This window comes from Ptychodera flava (genome assembly GCF_041260155.1).
Source record: "Ptychodera flava strain L36383 chromosome 23 unlocalized genomic scaffold, AS_Pfla_20210202 Scaffold_23__1_contigs__length_28996876_pilon, whole genome shotgun sequence".
In the NCBI taxonomy this organism is placed as follows: Eukaryota; Metazoa; Hemichordata; class Enteropneusta; family Ptychoderidae; genus Ptychodera; species Ptychodera flava.
The window spans coordinates 17970019-17983005 of record NW_027248277.1 but is presented as its reverse complement, the minus strand read 5'-3'; the positions used below and the strand labels follow the sequence as shown (position 1 = coordinate 17983005).

The window sequence follows — 12987 nt, the reverse complement described above, 5'->3', positions numbered from 1 at the left end:
TTATCACAATCGATGAAGAAACTGACCAGTCCCTAAATTTGAGTGAAAATGCATGAGTTTCTAGCTTTAACTGCAGAACGTGAATCGTGAAGTTTGGCATGCAGCCAGTGCTTGAATTAGGCTTACCTAGCTATACCAATATCATTCAAGTCATATAAAAGTGCTTGCAGCACACACCACACAGACCTGACATGTACAAAGACTTGACATAGGCCATGAAGCTTGTACTGATGTACTGATGGTTCGAAAGGCAGTGAAATTTGTTAATCTTTAAAGAAGTCGGCAGATGGTCCATGTAGCCAACACGAAATGCGGGTAAACGAAACTTTTGGTCACAAAATAACTGACGAAAAACATATGGAGGGTTCGATCCTAACAGTCTGAGACCGACTTACTTACTTACGAACTTTCTGATCTAATTATGCATCCCCTGTATCAACTTAGCAACTTACTTGCTTATCAACTTTCAGACCTAACTATGCACATCCCCCGTTTCAACTTGCTCGCTTATTTACTTATCAACGTCCATTTCTAACTATGCAACCCTGTATCAAGTTACGGACTTACTTATACACTTTCAGATCTAACTATGCGCCCCTGTATTAAGTTATGTACTTATGTACTTTGATACTTTCATTTCCAACTATGCACCCCTCCCCCTGTACTAAGTTACGAACGTACTTACTTACGAGCTTTCAGATCTAACTATACCCCTGCATCAACATGCGGACTGACTTACTTACGAACTGTCACATCTAATTATGCACACCCTGTATCAAGTTACTAAGTTGATGCAAGGAAGAGCATCGCTAGCTGATGTCTCCCCCAGTACGACTATAGCTACACTATAGCTTCTTGGACGGTTCAAGCAGTAAAATATTCAAGAAAGTTCAAGAATGGCATCGATCATAGACTAGAATAAAATGTGGTACATAAATTCCCCTGAATCCCAGGAATGCTTGTGATGTTTATCACAACAAGTCATGGGCACAGTATCAGAGTTAACGTCAGTAATACATGCAAATTTACATAGTTAAAGAAAGCATTCTACACACTATCATAAATCTTCTTGACCTTATTAAAACCTGCCCCTGGAATCGATAACAGTGTACAGTAAAGAGAGAAAAGTATTTGGCAAACAATTGAAAACCTGAAATTATTGTTTTTATGTATTAAATTATGACTGGTAATCATTATTATGAAATGATGGTGAAATATTTAAAATAATGTACAGATCTGCTATTGCTCATAACAACATTTTGAGTGAACATTAAGTTATATTGTAATCTTGACCAAGGATCGGTAATTTCAGCATTTAACAACTTTACAATTTTTGCATCTATTTTGGGAATGGCTTTTGCAACTTTCATGGCTTTCCTTGTGATCTTAACCATAACGAGAAATGTTGTCAGAGAAATTAAACAAACGTCGACTTTGATATGTCCGACTACACACACTACATAAACACATCAGTATTTCCAGTTCACATCTGATAATGGATCTTGATTACAATCATTTACACGAATGATCATAGGTAGATATAACTTAAGTAAAGAAAAAAGAAAAAAGCATTCTACACGCAATCATATAACATACCTTGAGCGTATTAAAGCCATACTCCTAATACCAACAACTGAATAAAATACAGAGAGAAATGTCGATGTTCATAAAAGAAAGTAAATGATTGTTTAAATTATGAAATGAACGCAAATAATATCTGTCAATCATGTTCATGTTATGCGCACATTGCAATAGGGGACCAAAGTTAGTATTAATATTCTCTTTAGTACAGGACTTTCGTTCAAAACTTTTACATCTTCTGAAATTTTCTTTGGCGAGAAAAATCGAAATCTAATATTCATGGAAGTAAGTTTTAGCTCACGTGTACACACACGTGTCATGAGCTTATGTCGCAGCCATGTCTGTCTGTCTGTGCGTGTGTTTCTCTGTCTATTGGCACGATATGTCAAAAATGGCTAATAACATTGGAAAGAAATCTGTCTCAGATCCTCTTTGGGAATAGTGGGGATTGATTAGTTATTAATGATTTTAGAAAATCCATGATAACTGGAACGATTTGACCAAAGTTGATGACAGTACTATGTAAAGTGATGATGAAGTTATATAGTAGTAGTAAAAGACATTTTGCATTATTCAATCAGCCAATTTATCATTTGCATATTTCGTGCGCTTTCACGCTTTGGCATAGACAGCTTGCTATTGCGTTTGCTATGTAAGGTGGTAATAAAATGGCAGCAGTAGAGGAATTTAAGTATTTGAACTAATAACATAGTTGCATACATTGAGTTTTGGAATTCATCTACGGTGGATAGCGTTCGTTATGTTAATCATATAAATTTCGAAACTTTCAATTACAGACAATGGAAATATACTAATACACTAATATACTAAAACAGGGAAGCATTTTCAATTCACATCCGGGTTTCATTTTGCCGCAATTTTTTATACTTTTATGCAAATGATAAGATATTCAACACGTCTTCCATGCCTTGCCTTCAATCAACAGATCTGATCAACGTCTTGCTTTTGCAAATAGCAACCTACAAAACATGATTAATCATTTTTTGTGATGTAAGTTATCACTGCACAAACATTTTGATGCAGTTTTTGTCCCTATTGGCAACAACAACCCTGCAAGGTACATCATCTGTCAGTGCTATGCCCGTAGCATTGCTAAGCATATCACTAGCACTATCCATTCGACAGACAAATTGACCATCACTCTGGAACTTCAGTAGACAACTCGAGCTAAAAATGCTACCAGTGCATGCAGCGGTAGTGTAGATATATTTATCATTTTCAATTGCTATTCCCCTAGGGTTTCTCATTTTGCCATCACCACTCTTACAATCAAAGGAATACAAATACTTGTCATGTGCATTGAATACCTGGATACGCTGGTTACTGGAGTCAGCTACAAATACCATTCCAGTATTTCCTATGACTACACCCCACACAGAACTGAATTGCCCTTGACCTTTACCATATGACCCAAATGACCTTATGTATTTGCCATATTTTGTATAAACCCTGACACAATTCCCGCACTTGTCTGTCACATAGACATTGCCATCTACAGGACTAATCCCAATACCCCAAGGATCTTTCAACTCATTTTTTCCAAAGTATCTGATGAAATGTCCATTCTCATCACTGACAACTACTTGTTTATTGTTGTCATCTAAACTATAGTATGTATTATCACTTGATATAGCAATATCACATGGTTTGAAAGGCTTCTGAAATTGTTCATACTTTAAGGTTTCCTTAAACCTGCCCTCTCTAGTGATTACCTGCAACTGACTGTTGCCACTATCTGCTGTGACAATGTGTCTGTCTTTGTTTATAGCCACACTCCATGGTTCACTTATTTCTTCTTTCCCAAAAGTCTTCACCAATCCTTTGATGACAGGTATGATGAAAGGACAGCCTGGTATTGGTTGATCTCCTATAGTCATGGTAACTTGATATTTTCCGTCCGATTGTCCAGCCACTGTAACTCTGTATGTACCATCTCTGTTATCAGCAATATTGGTGTCTTCCCATGATGCATCACGATTTCTTACCTTGGCTTTCACTTGTTGTTTTGGGATGACTTGTTTACCTGTGGAATCTCTGGTTGTGATCAGTAGGTCTGCAGAGTCACCTTTCAGGAGTTGTTCTGGAATGTTTTGAACTGTACACTTGGAGATGTCAATATCATATTGAGATTCAAGGTTTCCAAGAATTCCATTCTCACAGAAGTCATCATTTGGTGCGAATATGAAGTCCTCTTGGTCAGCCTTTCGTACAGTTTGCATGGCAATTAATTGCTTGAAACGGGTGTCAACGTCATCCTTTGTTGAGAGAAGTTGAACAGCATTCCCATGATGCATCAGGGTCTCTATGTAATTGCCTGCACTCTTAATGTTACCATGTTTTAATTCCATCTCATCAATATCAGCAGCTGCTCTCTTGATTTCCATTTTGTAATTGTTTTTCAGTTCATCTATCAGTCTCTGCTCTTCTCTCTTTATTTTTTTAGTGATTTCTTCTGCTTTTATTCTTACCTTCCTTTCTTCTCTGCTGCTTTGCTCCGTAAGATCAGTGTGTATCTGCTTGGCCAGGGTTTTGTTCTTTTCAACTTCCTTTTCTTTGACTTGCAATTTGTCAACCATGGCTTTCAATTCTGCAAGATACTCATCTGCTGCATCTTTCAAGTCTCTGTGTACATGTTCTGGTTTGCGATGTTTGACTACAGTACAGTCTGTACAGACAGGTACTTGACAGGTTTCACAGAAGAATTTGACTTCCGTGTTTGTGTGGACATTGCAATATTCCACTGCCGGCAGTGTAACTGGACTGGTTGACTTTGCTGTTTCATATTCTTCAATGGTCATCAGTTGATGTGTCTGCGTGATTGGTAGTTTTCTATGCGCCTTGACACAGATGTTACAAAGATAATGTCTGCACTCTAAACACTTGTGAGTGACTGTATTCTCTTTACAAGCTTCACATTTGATCTCAGTTCCCTGCATAGACTCCAGTCGTTGCTTGAATATCTCAACCAGATTGCTCATAAAGAAGTTGCCTTTTATCGCTGGCACTCCTCCAAAAGGAAGCTGATATTGCTGTCGACATTCTGGACAGTTTAGAGATCCAGTCTTCTCAACCAGTGTGACTAAGCACTTCTCACAGAATGTATGCAGACATGCTAGAATTTTAGGAGACTTGAAATGCTCTAGGCAGATGGTGCAACACAGGAAATTTTCACCAATTTCTTCCAAAACTTTGCGTTCTGTAGTAGAAGCCATTGTGCATAGGTGTGTCGATTAGAAAGCTTTAGACGGGTACTGAGCTGTTAGCAGATGAGGCTCATTAGTATGATATTGCGGGCGTGGTCATGTTGTCCTGTGACCAATGAATTGTTAAAACTCTGAATATATGCAAATTTTTGTCGATACTGTACACTAATATAGAAAGCTTTGAATAACTTACGTGTTGGATGGGCGAACCATTTCATGTGAATTCTGACATCTGACTATTTCTAAGGCCAGTATCTCAAAAAAATTGTTGATAATTCATATAATAATTCTTCTTGCCTTCACGTGATATCCCTATGTGTCTTTACCTATAACTCTGACTAAACCTTTATACATAATACAAGGACCTATTGCCCAATTACCGCACTGACTATCTAATTACTATAGTAAGCGCTGGTATATGACTGACTGCGCTGGTACATGACTGACTGAAAAAGTCGACAATTCTTAATATGACCCAACGATTTGTGAAATTTTGAAAGTTAAACTTCACGCTGACTGGATGAAGTTCTTTCTCATATTGAAAATGAAACATTGATATCCTTTTTTTACTTTTCCCCACTTCAATATTGTTTCAGTAATTATAATTTTCATCACTTCAATATTGTTCAGTAATTATAATTTTCATCAGTCCCTAAAACCTTACTCGTACAACTTTAAAACTTTTAAAATTTATTTTCATGAAGTTACTTCCTAACTTATTTTTTCTCATGTAAATGTGCTCACTGAAGAATATGCCGACAGCAAGTATTGTTAATCGATGACTTGACCTGTATGTGTAGGTATAGATTTCTAAATGGATAATAACTGGGACTGTTCTAATCACATATGGCCGGTTTGACGCCTCAAACAAATCGGTAACAAAAATGGATTCAGTAAAGTCTCGGTGCGATTCGAACTCACAACGCATCCATTCATCTAGCGTGGGCGTCACAGTCAAAACCACTCTTGTTTCCACTCAATCCTGAGAGTGTGGTTCAATAACCGAGCTACCATGTTTACAATTTTTCTGACTGCGATCTCCTCCACAGGCTGTTAAGTTCATGAAGCACGCGCGCACAAGGCAAAAGATACTTGGTGCATAGATGCATCTGAATCCTCCCAGATACAACATGTACTTGATAGATGGCGATGAGATGACGCTAGGATGACGTAAAAACAGTAAAATTTATCTTGTAAATCTTCTCCAAACACAAGAGGTGGCTCCCTAGTGTTTATAATTTAGAAATTCTCTTTGGATTGTAATTCACAAAATAAGGGACTCAACGAAGACATCAGCAGTTGCATTTATAGGCACACCAAAATAAAGTCATGATCCGGATTCAGGCAGGCTGAATATCTCGGGACACCAAAAATAGCACACACTGTCTCGTGACGCACCGACACATAAGATAAATATAAACTGTAGATAAACTAAAGACTCCTTCCCGTAAATTAGCATCTCTCCGACAATCTTATTAACGTACATATTATCAATACGCAGATACCACCATCTGGCAATATTCTGTCATAAACCTGACAAATTTCGGACAACAATAAGCTCTGTCGGTTGCAATGTGTTATTTGAGCAAATGTTTTGTAAAATACAATTTTTTTATGTTGCGTCATTGGTCAAAAATGCCTGTTGTTCAACTGGTCAGTACAGACTGTATGTGAGTAATGCCCAATGTAATTTTGACAACTGAATTTGTTTCCAGACTAGACATTGCAAAATATACTCAATGTATTAAGTTTGCACATGACTACGGGAAATTAACGAAGACTCTGAAATTTATTTTAAACTCTTCTCCACATACCGGTATAAAAGATGGTTGACTAGTGTTGATAGGTCGTCTATATACACACTAAAATAAAGTTTGATAAAGATTCAGCCTGGCTTAATATCTCAGAAGACCTTAGATAACACCCTCTCCCGCAATTCACCGTAGCGTAAGATAAATATTAACAGTAGATAAACTTAACTCCACCTCTTAAATTGACATATGTCAAAAATATCGTCTTTTACAATCTACTCAACCTACAAATAATTTGTACACAAATAACACCAGTTGGTTATATTCTCATATAAATTTACACATTTAGGCCAACGTTGAAGCTTATGAGCTGTTAGTTTTATTCCTTTTCCACTAGTTTTAGTCTAATATTTTCTTGTTATACTCCTAAAATCATATCAAAAAGTGTCATGTGTTTATCTTAACATTAAAGCCTGTTCAGGTATGGGTATGCTCAAATGTCCCATGTCATTGTTTACAGCTAGATAGTTGTACAAACTAAAATTCACTCTTCAGCAATAACTTTTGTGAGCGATGTGTGATACCGAGTATGTTAGTGCGACTGCTTCATGAACCTTCAGGGTGTGGAGGGGTCGCAACTAAGCTCAGGTATTGACAGTTTATTGAATGTCAACCACTCTTTTGTACGGGTGGGGATTCGGCCGAGCGATTTTGACTGTGGTGTCACCTGGGTGACTGGGTGCCGTACGTTGTGACACAGTCATCTGTGGTCTAATTCGCTCTGGGCCTATGCGCCCCATAGACGTGTGTACATATGCCTGAGATATGGCGTATGTACACACGTCAGGCATATATACACACGTCTATGGGGCATATAGACACAAAGCGGAATAGACCACAGGTGACTCTGGTTGTTAGTTTGAATACGATCGAAAATCTGCAGAATTGCATATTTTACACCAGAACTACTATTTTACACTTCGACATAAGAAAACGTATTCGTTTTCTTCAAGAAGTACATCTATGTAATTGTTCTTGACAAACTGCTTATTTGTATATTCAGTGATATTTATTAGAAGCTTTGTATCAAAGGTGAGAGCACCAAACCTTTGTATAGACTTTGCTCGTGACAGTACATGAGTGAACTCAGACATGCATTACAGTTTCCCGTCAAATGATGTTTAATTTTCATTATTAATCATCTCTCTCGCCTACTTCGGGAATGACTCCACCTGGCGATAACTATATTTATGTCAACCTTCGAGAAAAGACTTGCCAGGTATCTAAATACTTTTGTTTCTTTAGCAACTATGCTGTCTTGGTCGCTTCAGAGAGCTATTTGAATTTTTCTTGAATTTGGCATCTTCAAAGGAGCCGTCAATAATCAATGGCAGAATTTTGCATTGTGCGCCGCATATACATCTCATATGTGTCATACGTTGAATAATATTAAAATTTTGTCTTAGGGCCTTGGCTGTACTTCCTACTCCCAACGCTATATTTCAGGAATTTGTCATACTCTGGTGAAGTACACATCAAAATTTCATCGTCACATTTTAGAAATTCCAAACGTTCGTTATAGAGGGAGCTTTAGGTCAGAGGCAATGAGTGTCATTTGCTATGTACATGCTTTATTTATTATTTAATCCCTTACTGTAGCAATCTACTTGTCATGGGGGGCGTTTCATGATAAACTTTAGAAACATACCCCCTAGGATTATGTTTAATTTGTGATGTGGCCTTGTCTTGAGTCCAGCATGACGTACAGTCGGTGGCTGCCAATACTTTCGCATTGTTTCGATTGCTTTGTATTTGAGGAATGTTTTTCATCCTCTCTGATATATAAAAAAGATTGCGCCAATTCTGATACAATCAATCATGATAATGTAGGAGAGAAAACATTTGATCGCCTTTGGTTGCTTATCGAAGTACTTTTCTGCTGTAGCTACGATAACGTCATACAAGGAAAGCTAATTAAATATTTATGAGTTAACTTGTTAGCCAATCAGCAAACTGCTTTTGAAAGGTCTACAACGATTGGTGGCTTTTGGAACAGAATTTTAGTGTTTCGTCTTTTCCCAGTTCACTCCAGTTTTCTGTAGGCTTGTTCGATTCTTTTAGTTCTGACTGCGTGCTGTTATGAAAACTAGAGTATCGTCCGTGGCATTGTTTGTGTTTTTGTTTTGTTTTGTTTTGTTTTGCTTTTTGTTCCAGTTGCCTACTTCTTGTTGTATATTCTGTTTCTCCGATGGTACGTTCTAGTTCACTCTTTTACTTTCTGTGTAAAATTAGAATTGGCTTCGTTGTGCATTTTGTAATGTATCGTAATGTTCCGCCGTTAACAAGGTCATTCAATGTTGCTGTGGGATGGCAAGAGTTTCTGTGCAAGAACTGGAATGTATCTTTTGTTTGCGTGTGTGGGTGTGTGTTACGATGTCTGTTCATCCATCGCACAAGCGCATCGCAACTTTCTCTAACAGCCTAGCTGCAATAGTTATAGCCACGGGCCGTGCAGCGGCTTTTTTTGTCGTGCTGGCTGTGAAGCGTCGGTAGAAAAAGCCGGCGCACGGCCCATGGACTACATTTTTTTTCAGCTGTCTACCGACCATGCTTGGCATGTACGCTGCTGTCCTACCTAACAAGCATGGCGATGCTTGTGCGTTGCTGTGCCGTAAAGCTACACATTTCAATTTATTGGCGATAGATTATCATAATCTTAGTCGAAAACATCAAAAACAATCCACACATCACAATATACATATGAAACTTGTTGACATTTTAATTTTTACACAGTAACGACGTCCGAGTACGGTTATGTCGACGATCGCAACGTGGAAGTCACTGCTGCAAATTTACTACGATCGCTGATTGGTCAAGAGCTAATGATTAATGATTTAATAATTTGCCAGCCTCTTGTAAGGCATATATCATAGTCTGATGTTTTACGCCTTTTGTTAACTTGGGTCACGCAAACCCTAGAAAGATTAGTGTAGCGGCATGACAGTAGAACTACCATTGCAATCACAAACTTCCTTATTACAGTTCTTACAAACATCGAACCATGATTTTGTGTTAATTTTTGCATGGTTTTTAACCGTTTACCAAACTACCTTTCTGAATATTGACTTGACGTAACACATAATTTTCTTACTTTGGCCATATTTCCCCCTTGAAATCATTCTGTTGAATTCAACTACAATTTCCTTTGTCTCTTCTGTAAAATTCAGTGCAGTGCTTTCAAATGTTATTGACCTTCCCCATCCCAAAGCCTTCCCTACTTAATTCTGTTGAGCCCGAGATCGCACAGAAATCTATAAAAATGTTAATATTTTTTATTTTAAATATAAGTCTCAAACTTACATACAGCCATGGACCATTTGAGTCATTCAGTTTGATTTTTTATATGTCGACTATGAATTAATCAGTGTTCAGGCCAGATATACTGCCATAAAAGCGTATGACGTTTGTAGGCCATCGATCATTTGTGTACAATATTAGTTAAACACGGAGGAACAAACTCCTGTACACTCAGACAGTGATTACACCAGACACCATCTGAAAATGTCTTATTGAACCTTTTCCGCCCACTCTTACTTTATAAAGGTCATTGCATATATATAGCTCCTGTATTTCACAAAATTTTAGTGCAAAAATTTTCTGCTTGAGCACTCAGTGTAGTTCTTACTGAGACCTCACACCACAGGACAGACAACTCCGTCTGATATAGCGCGCATTGATACATGTTGGATCGATACATGAAAAATAGCAGCAGGCAACAGTCACCTCGGCTTGGGTAAGGTTATAGTGTCGTCACAAGTGATCGCTGATGGTTGTGTCTGAAATGTGTACGACATGTTTACAGGTTTTGCTTGGCAAACCATTAAGGTAATAAGTGCCTCGAAATTGAAAGAGTTATACTTTTGCTCAATCTTTCCGATGGTATATTTTCAACCCATTCACTTGAAAAAAGCATGAAAACAAACACTTTTGAACTTGAGAAATATTTACCCAATATTTCCAGACATTGGAAATTCCTATGATAGCAATCCCTCTATTAACTCTATGGGAAAAGTTAAATTTTCGATTTTCACAAAAAATAAGCTGGCAAATAATTTAATTACTTCATCATCTTTAAAATGAGACCCAAAATTTGTAGATTGACAAAGTATCGTAAAAGTTTGAGAATCCGAATATCTGCCATCGAAGCACAATCTACCTTAATTATACAACGATGTTGTCGAAAACGCATGGCAAGTTTCAACATATTCTATCTCGGGTTTTTGGCGTGTGCTATTTTTAGAAGAAAGAACTTGCAGCCGTAAGCTTTCCTTAGGGTAGTATGCGCCTCCAAAATGAACGACTAAAACTTTTTGCTCAAACTTTCAACAAGCAAACTTTCAACTATTCTCTTTCAAACTCAAGAATAAAAATCGGGGTTCAGCGAGCAAATTTTGATACTAGGGAACATATTACCCAAAATTTACCGATATTTAATGGTCGCCATCCCTGTGTTAACTCTATAGAGAGGAATAAAATTTTCAATTTTCGGAAAACTAAGACTGAAAATCTGTCTTACGACAAGAGCTTTAAAATGAGCTACCGCAAGTGGTAGATCAGAATAGAATCGCGAAAGTTTGAGAGTCCGAATATCTGTCCCCGAGACGCATTCTACCTTATAATCTAGTAAAATCCCATAATATTAAAATTTCTCTCGCCTTATAGCATATAGCCCAAACACCAAAGTTCAGCAGTGACAGAAGAAGCGATGAAAACAGATTGGTAAGTATAAACGTAGTAATCCCGTTATCATAGACTTACATGTACCTCTCCCTAAGTAGAGAAATATAACCAACCAGTTGCCTGTAAAAGGCAAATCAAACTACCGTAGACGACATTTAGAAATTTTAGTCACTCCAAATGCGCTGTAAGGGACCATTAAATCATAATAATGTTTACAAAGTAAGGATATATGCAATGTGTTTCTTCAAAATTTGGGATTTATATATTTTTAGATAATCTTTGCATTGAACATTTTTGTAAACTGGACTCGTACTCTTTTTCAGTCTATATTTTGTGAATTCAATATGTCTGAAATTTTTTACAAATTTTAATCCAATTTTAATCCTTGTTTCGCCACTTTTCCTCCCAGAACTCCTGATAGGTCAAACTACAAGCAAACAGACTTGTTATTCAAAATAGTTAAATTTACGCTTGAAGAAGTATAAATCTTGCAGGAATAGCCACCCACGCATTACAGAACATCATGACCCTTGAAGGGAAAGGGTAGGGAGTGGCATAAAAAATTAGTAATTTCACGATCTTACACCGACTCAGAAAGGAATATTTCAATCAAGATCTCCAGCGATGAACGATGACAACACTGCGGGAATACATTCATCACCACTGTTCGAATCTAATTCTAATAAACTCCACTTCCGGATGACTATTTAGCTCCACGCGTAGCAATATGTGACGATTGTACGCACTAGCGCTGTTCCGAATAAAAAGGTTGAGTCGCATTCCTGCTTACATTTCACTAAAAAGACTCATTTGGGTGTAAACACACCACACTGTCACTGGGTGACTCTGAATTCAATCTTTCGATTTGCAAAAACGCAGGTAGGTAATTTTTTCCTTCCCAATCTAGTGTAACACTTTCTTACTTTCATATGAATGCTAATTTTGTATTTGATATGTCACTCCATTGAAATTCAGGAAACTTCCTTCTTTTTACCGATTTTAAGGTAAGGCTTTCACGCCATACAATTAGTCAGTGGTTAATGAATGTGAGATTTTTCGCGCCATATCCGTTTCTTCTAAGAAACTTTTGTTTGTATGACAAAACTAGTTTTTGCTGAATACTGAACGACTATACTATGGTAGAAATTACATTTTATACAGTGGCTGTTGGACCTCCGAACTTCAATCTTGTTCTATATAACAGAATTTTAAAAATACGGTGAAAATAGAATACATAACTTTTTATCATTGCTATTTTATGCCTAAAATCTTTTTTAGTTTGGCGGAAACATACCGGTATAGGAAATTAAATTTAACTGCCTTCAGTAAGTAACTTGAGCGAGTAAATTTTTTGGCGCACCTGCGTTCAAATCGTTCAAGTCCCCCCTTTTCGCAATTCGTATCCATCCCATAAGCTTAAGCTGCATTTAAAAATAAGAGTACACATTCTGGACTTGTTTAATGACAAATGCCTTAGTGCACGTCATGCCAGTAACATGCTTTGACAATAGTACTTTCGTTATAAATGGATACAGTTATAGCATCGACATGAATGTTGGCTTGTGGTAATACTCCTCAGTGTTACCAGTACTACTTGCATTCTTGACGGTTTGTGTCACAGCCACAAGTCTTTTACCTTGTAGTGACAGCTCGCATATTGAGGTAGAATGCGCTGCGAGGACAGATATTCC

The 12987-nt window shown here is 37.4% G+C and overlaps 1 protein-coding gene across 1 annotated transcript; it reads right to left on the bottom strand.

The window, feature by feature from the left end:
- Positions 1 to 2600: 2600 nt before the first annotated feature.
- On the bottom strand, positions 2601 to 4814 carry LOC139123795 (tripartite motif-containing protein 2-like). Its single transcript, XM_070689947.1, has one exon. The coding sequence runs from the start codon at positions 4812 to 4814 to the stop codon at positions 2601 to 2603; it is 2214 nt and encodes a 737-aa protein (XP_070546048.1).
- Between the last annotated feature and the right edge of the window lie 8173 nt (positions 4815 to 12987).

What these genes read in the sequence shown, in the direction of transcription:
- LOC139123795 (XM_070689947.1), bottom strand. Translation starts at nt 4,814, where the DNA reads ATGGCTTCTACTACAGAACGCAAAGTTTTGGAAGAAATTGGTGAAAAT.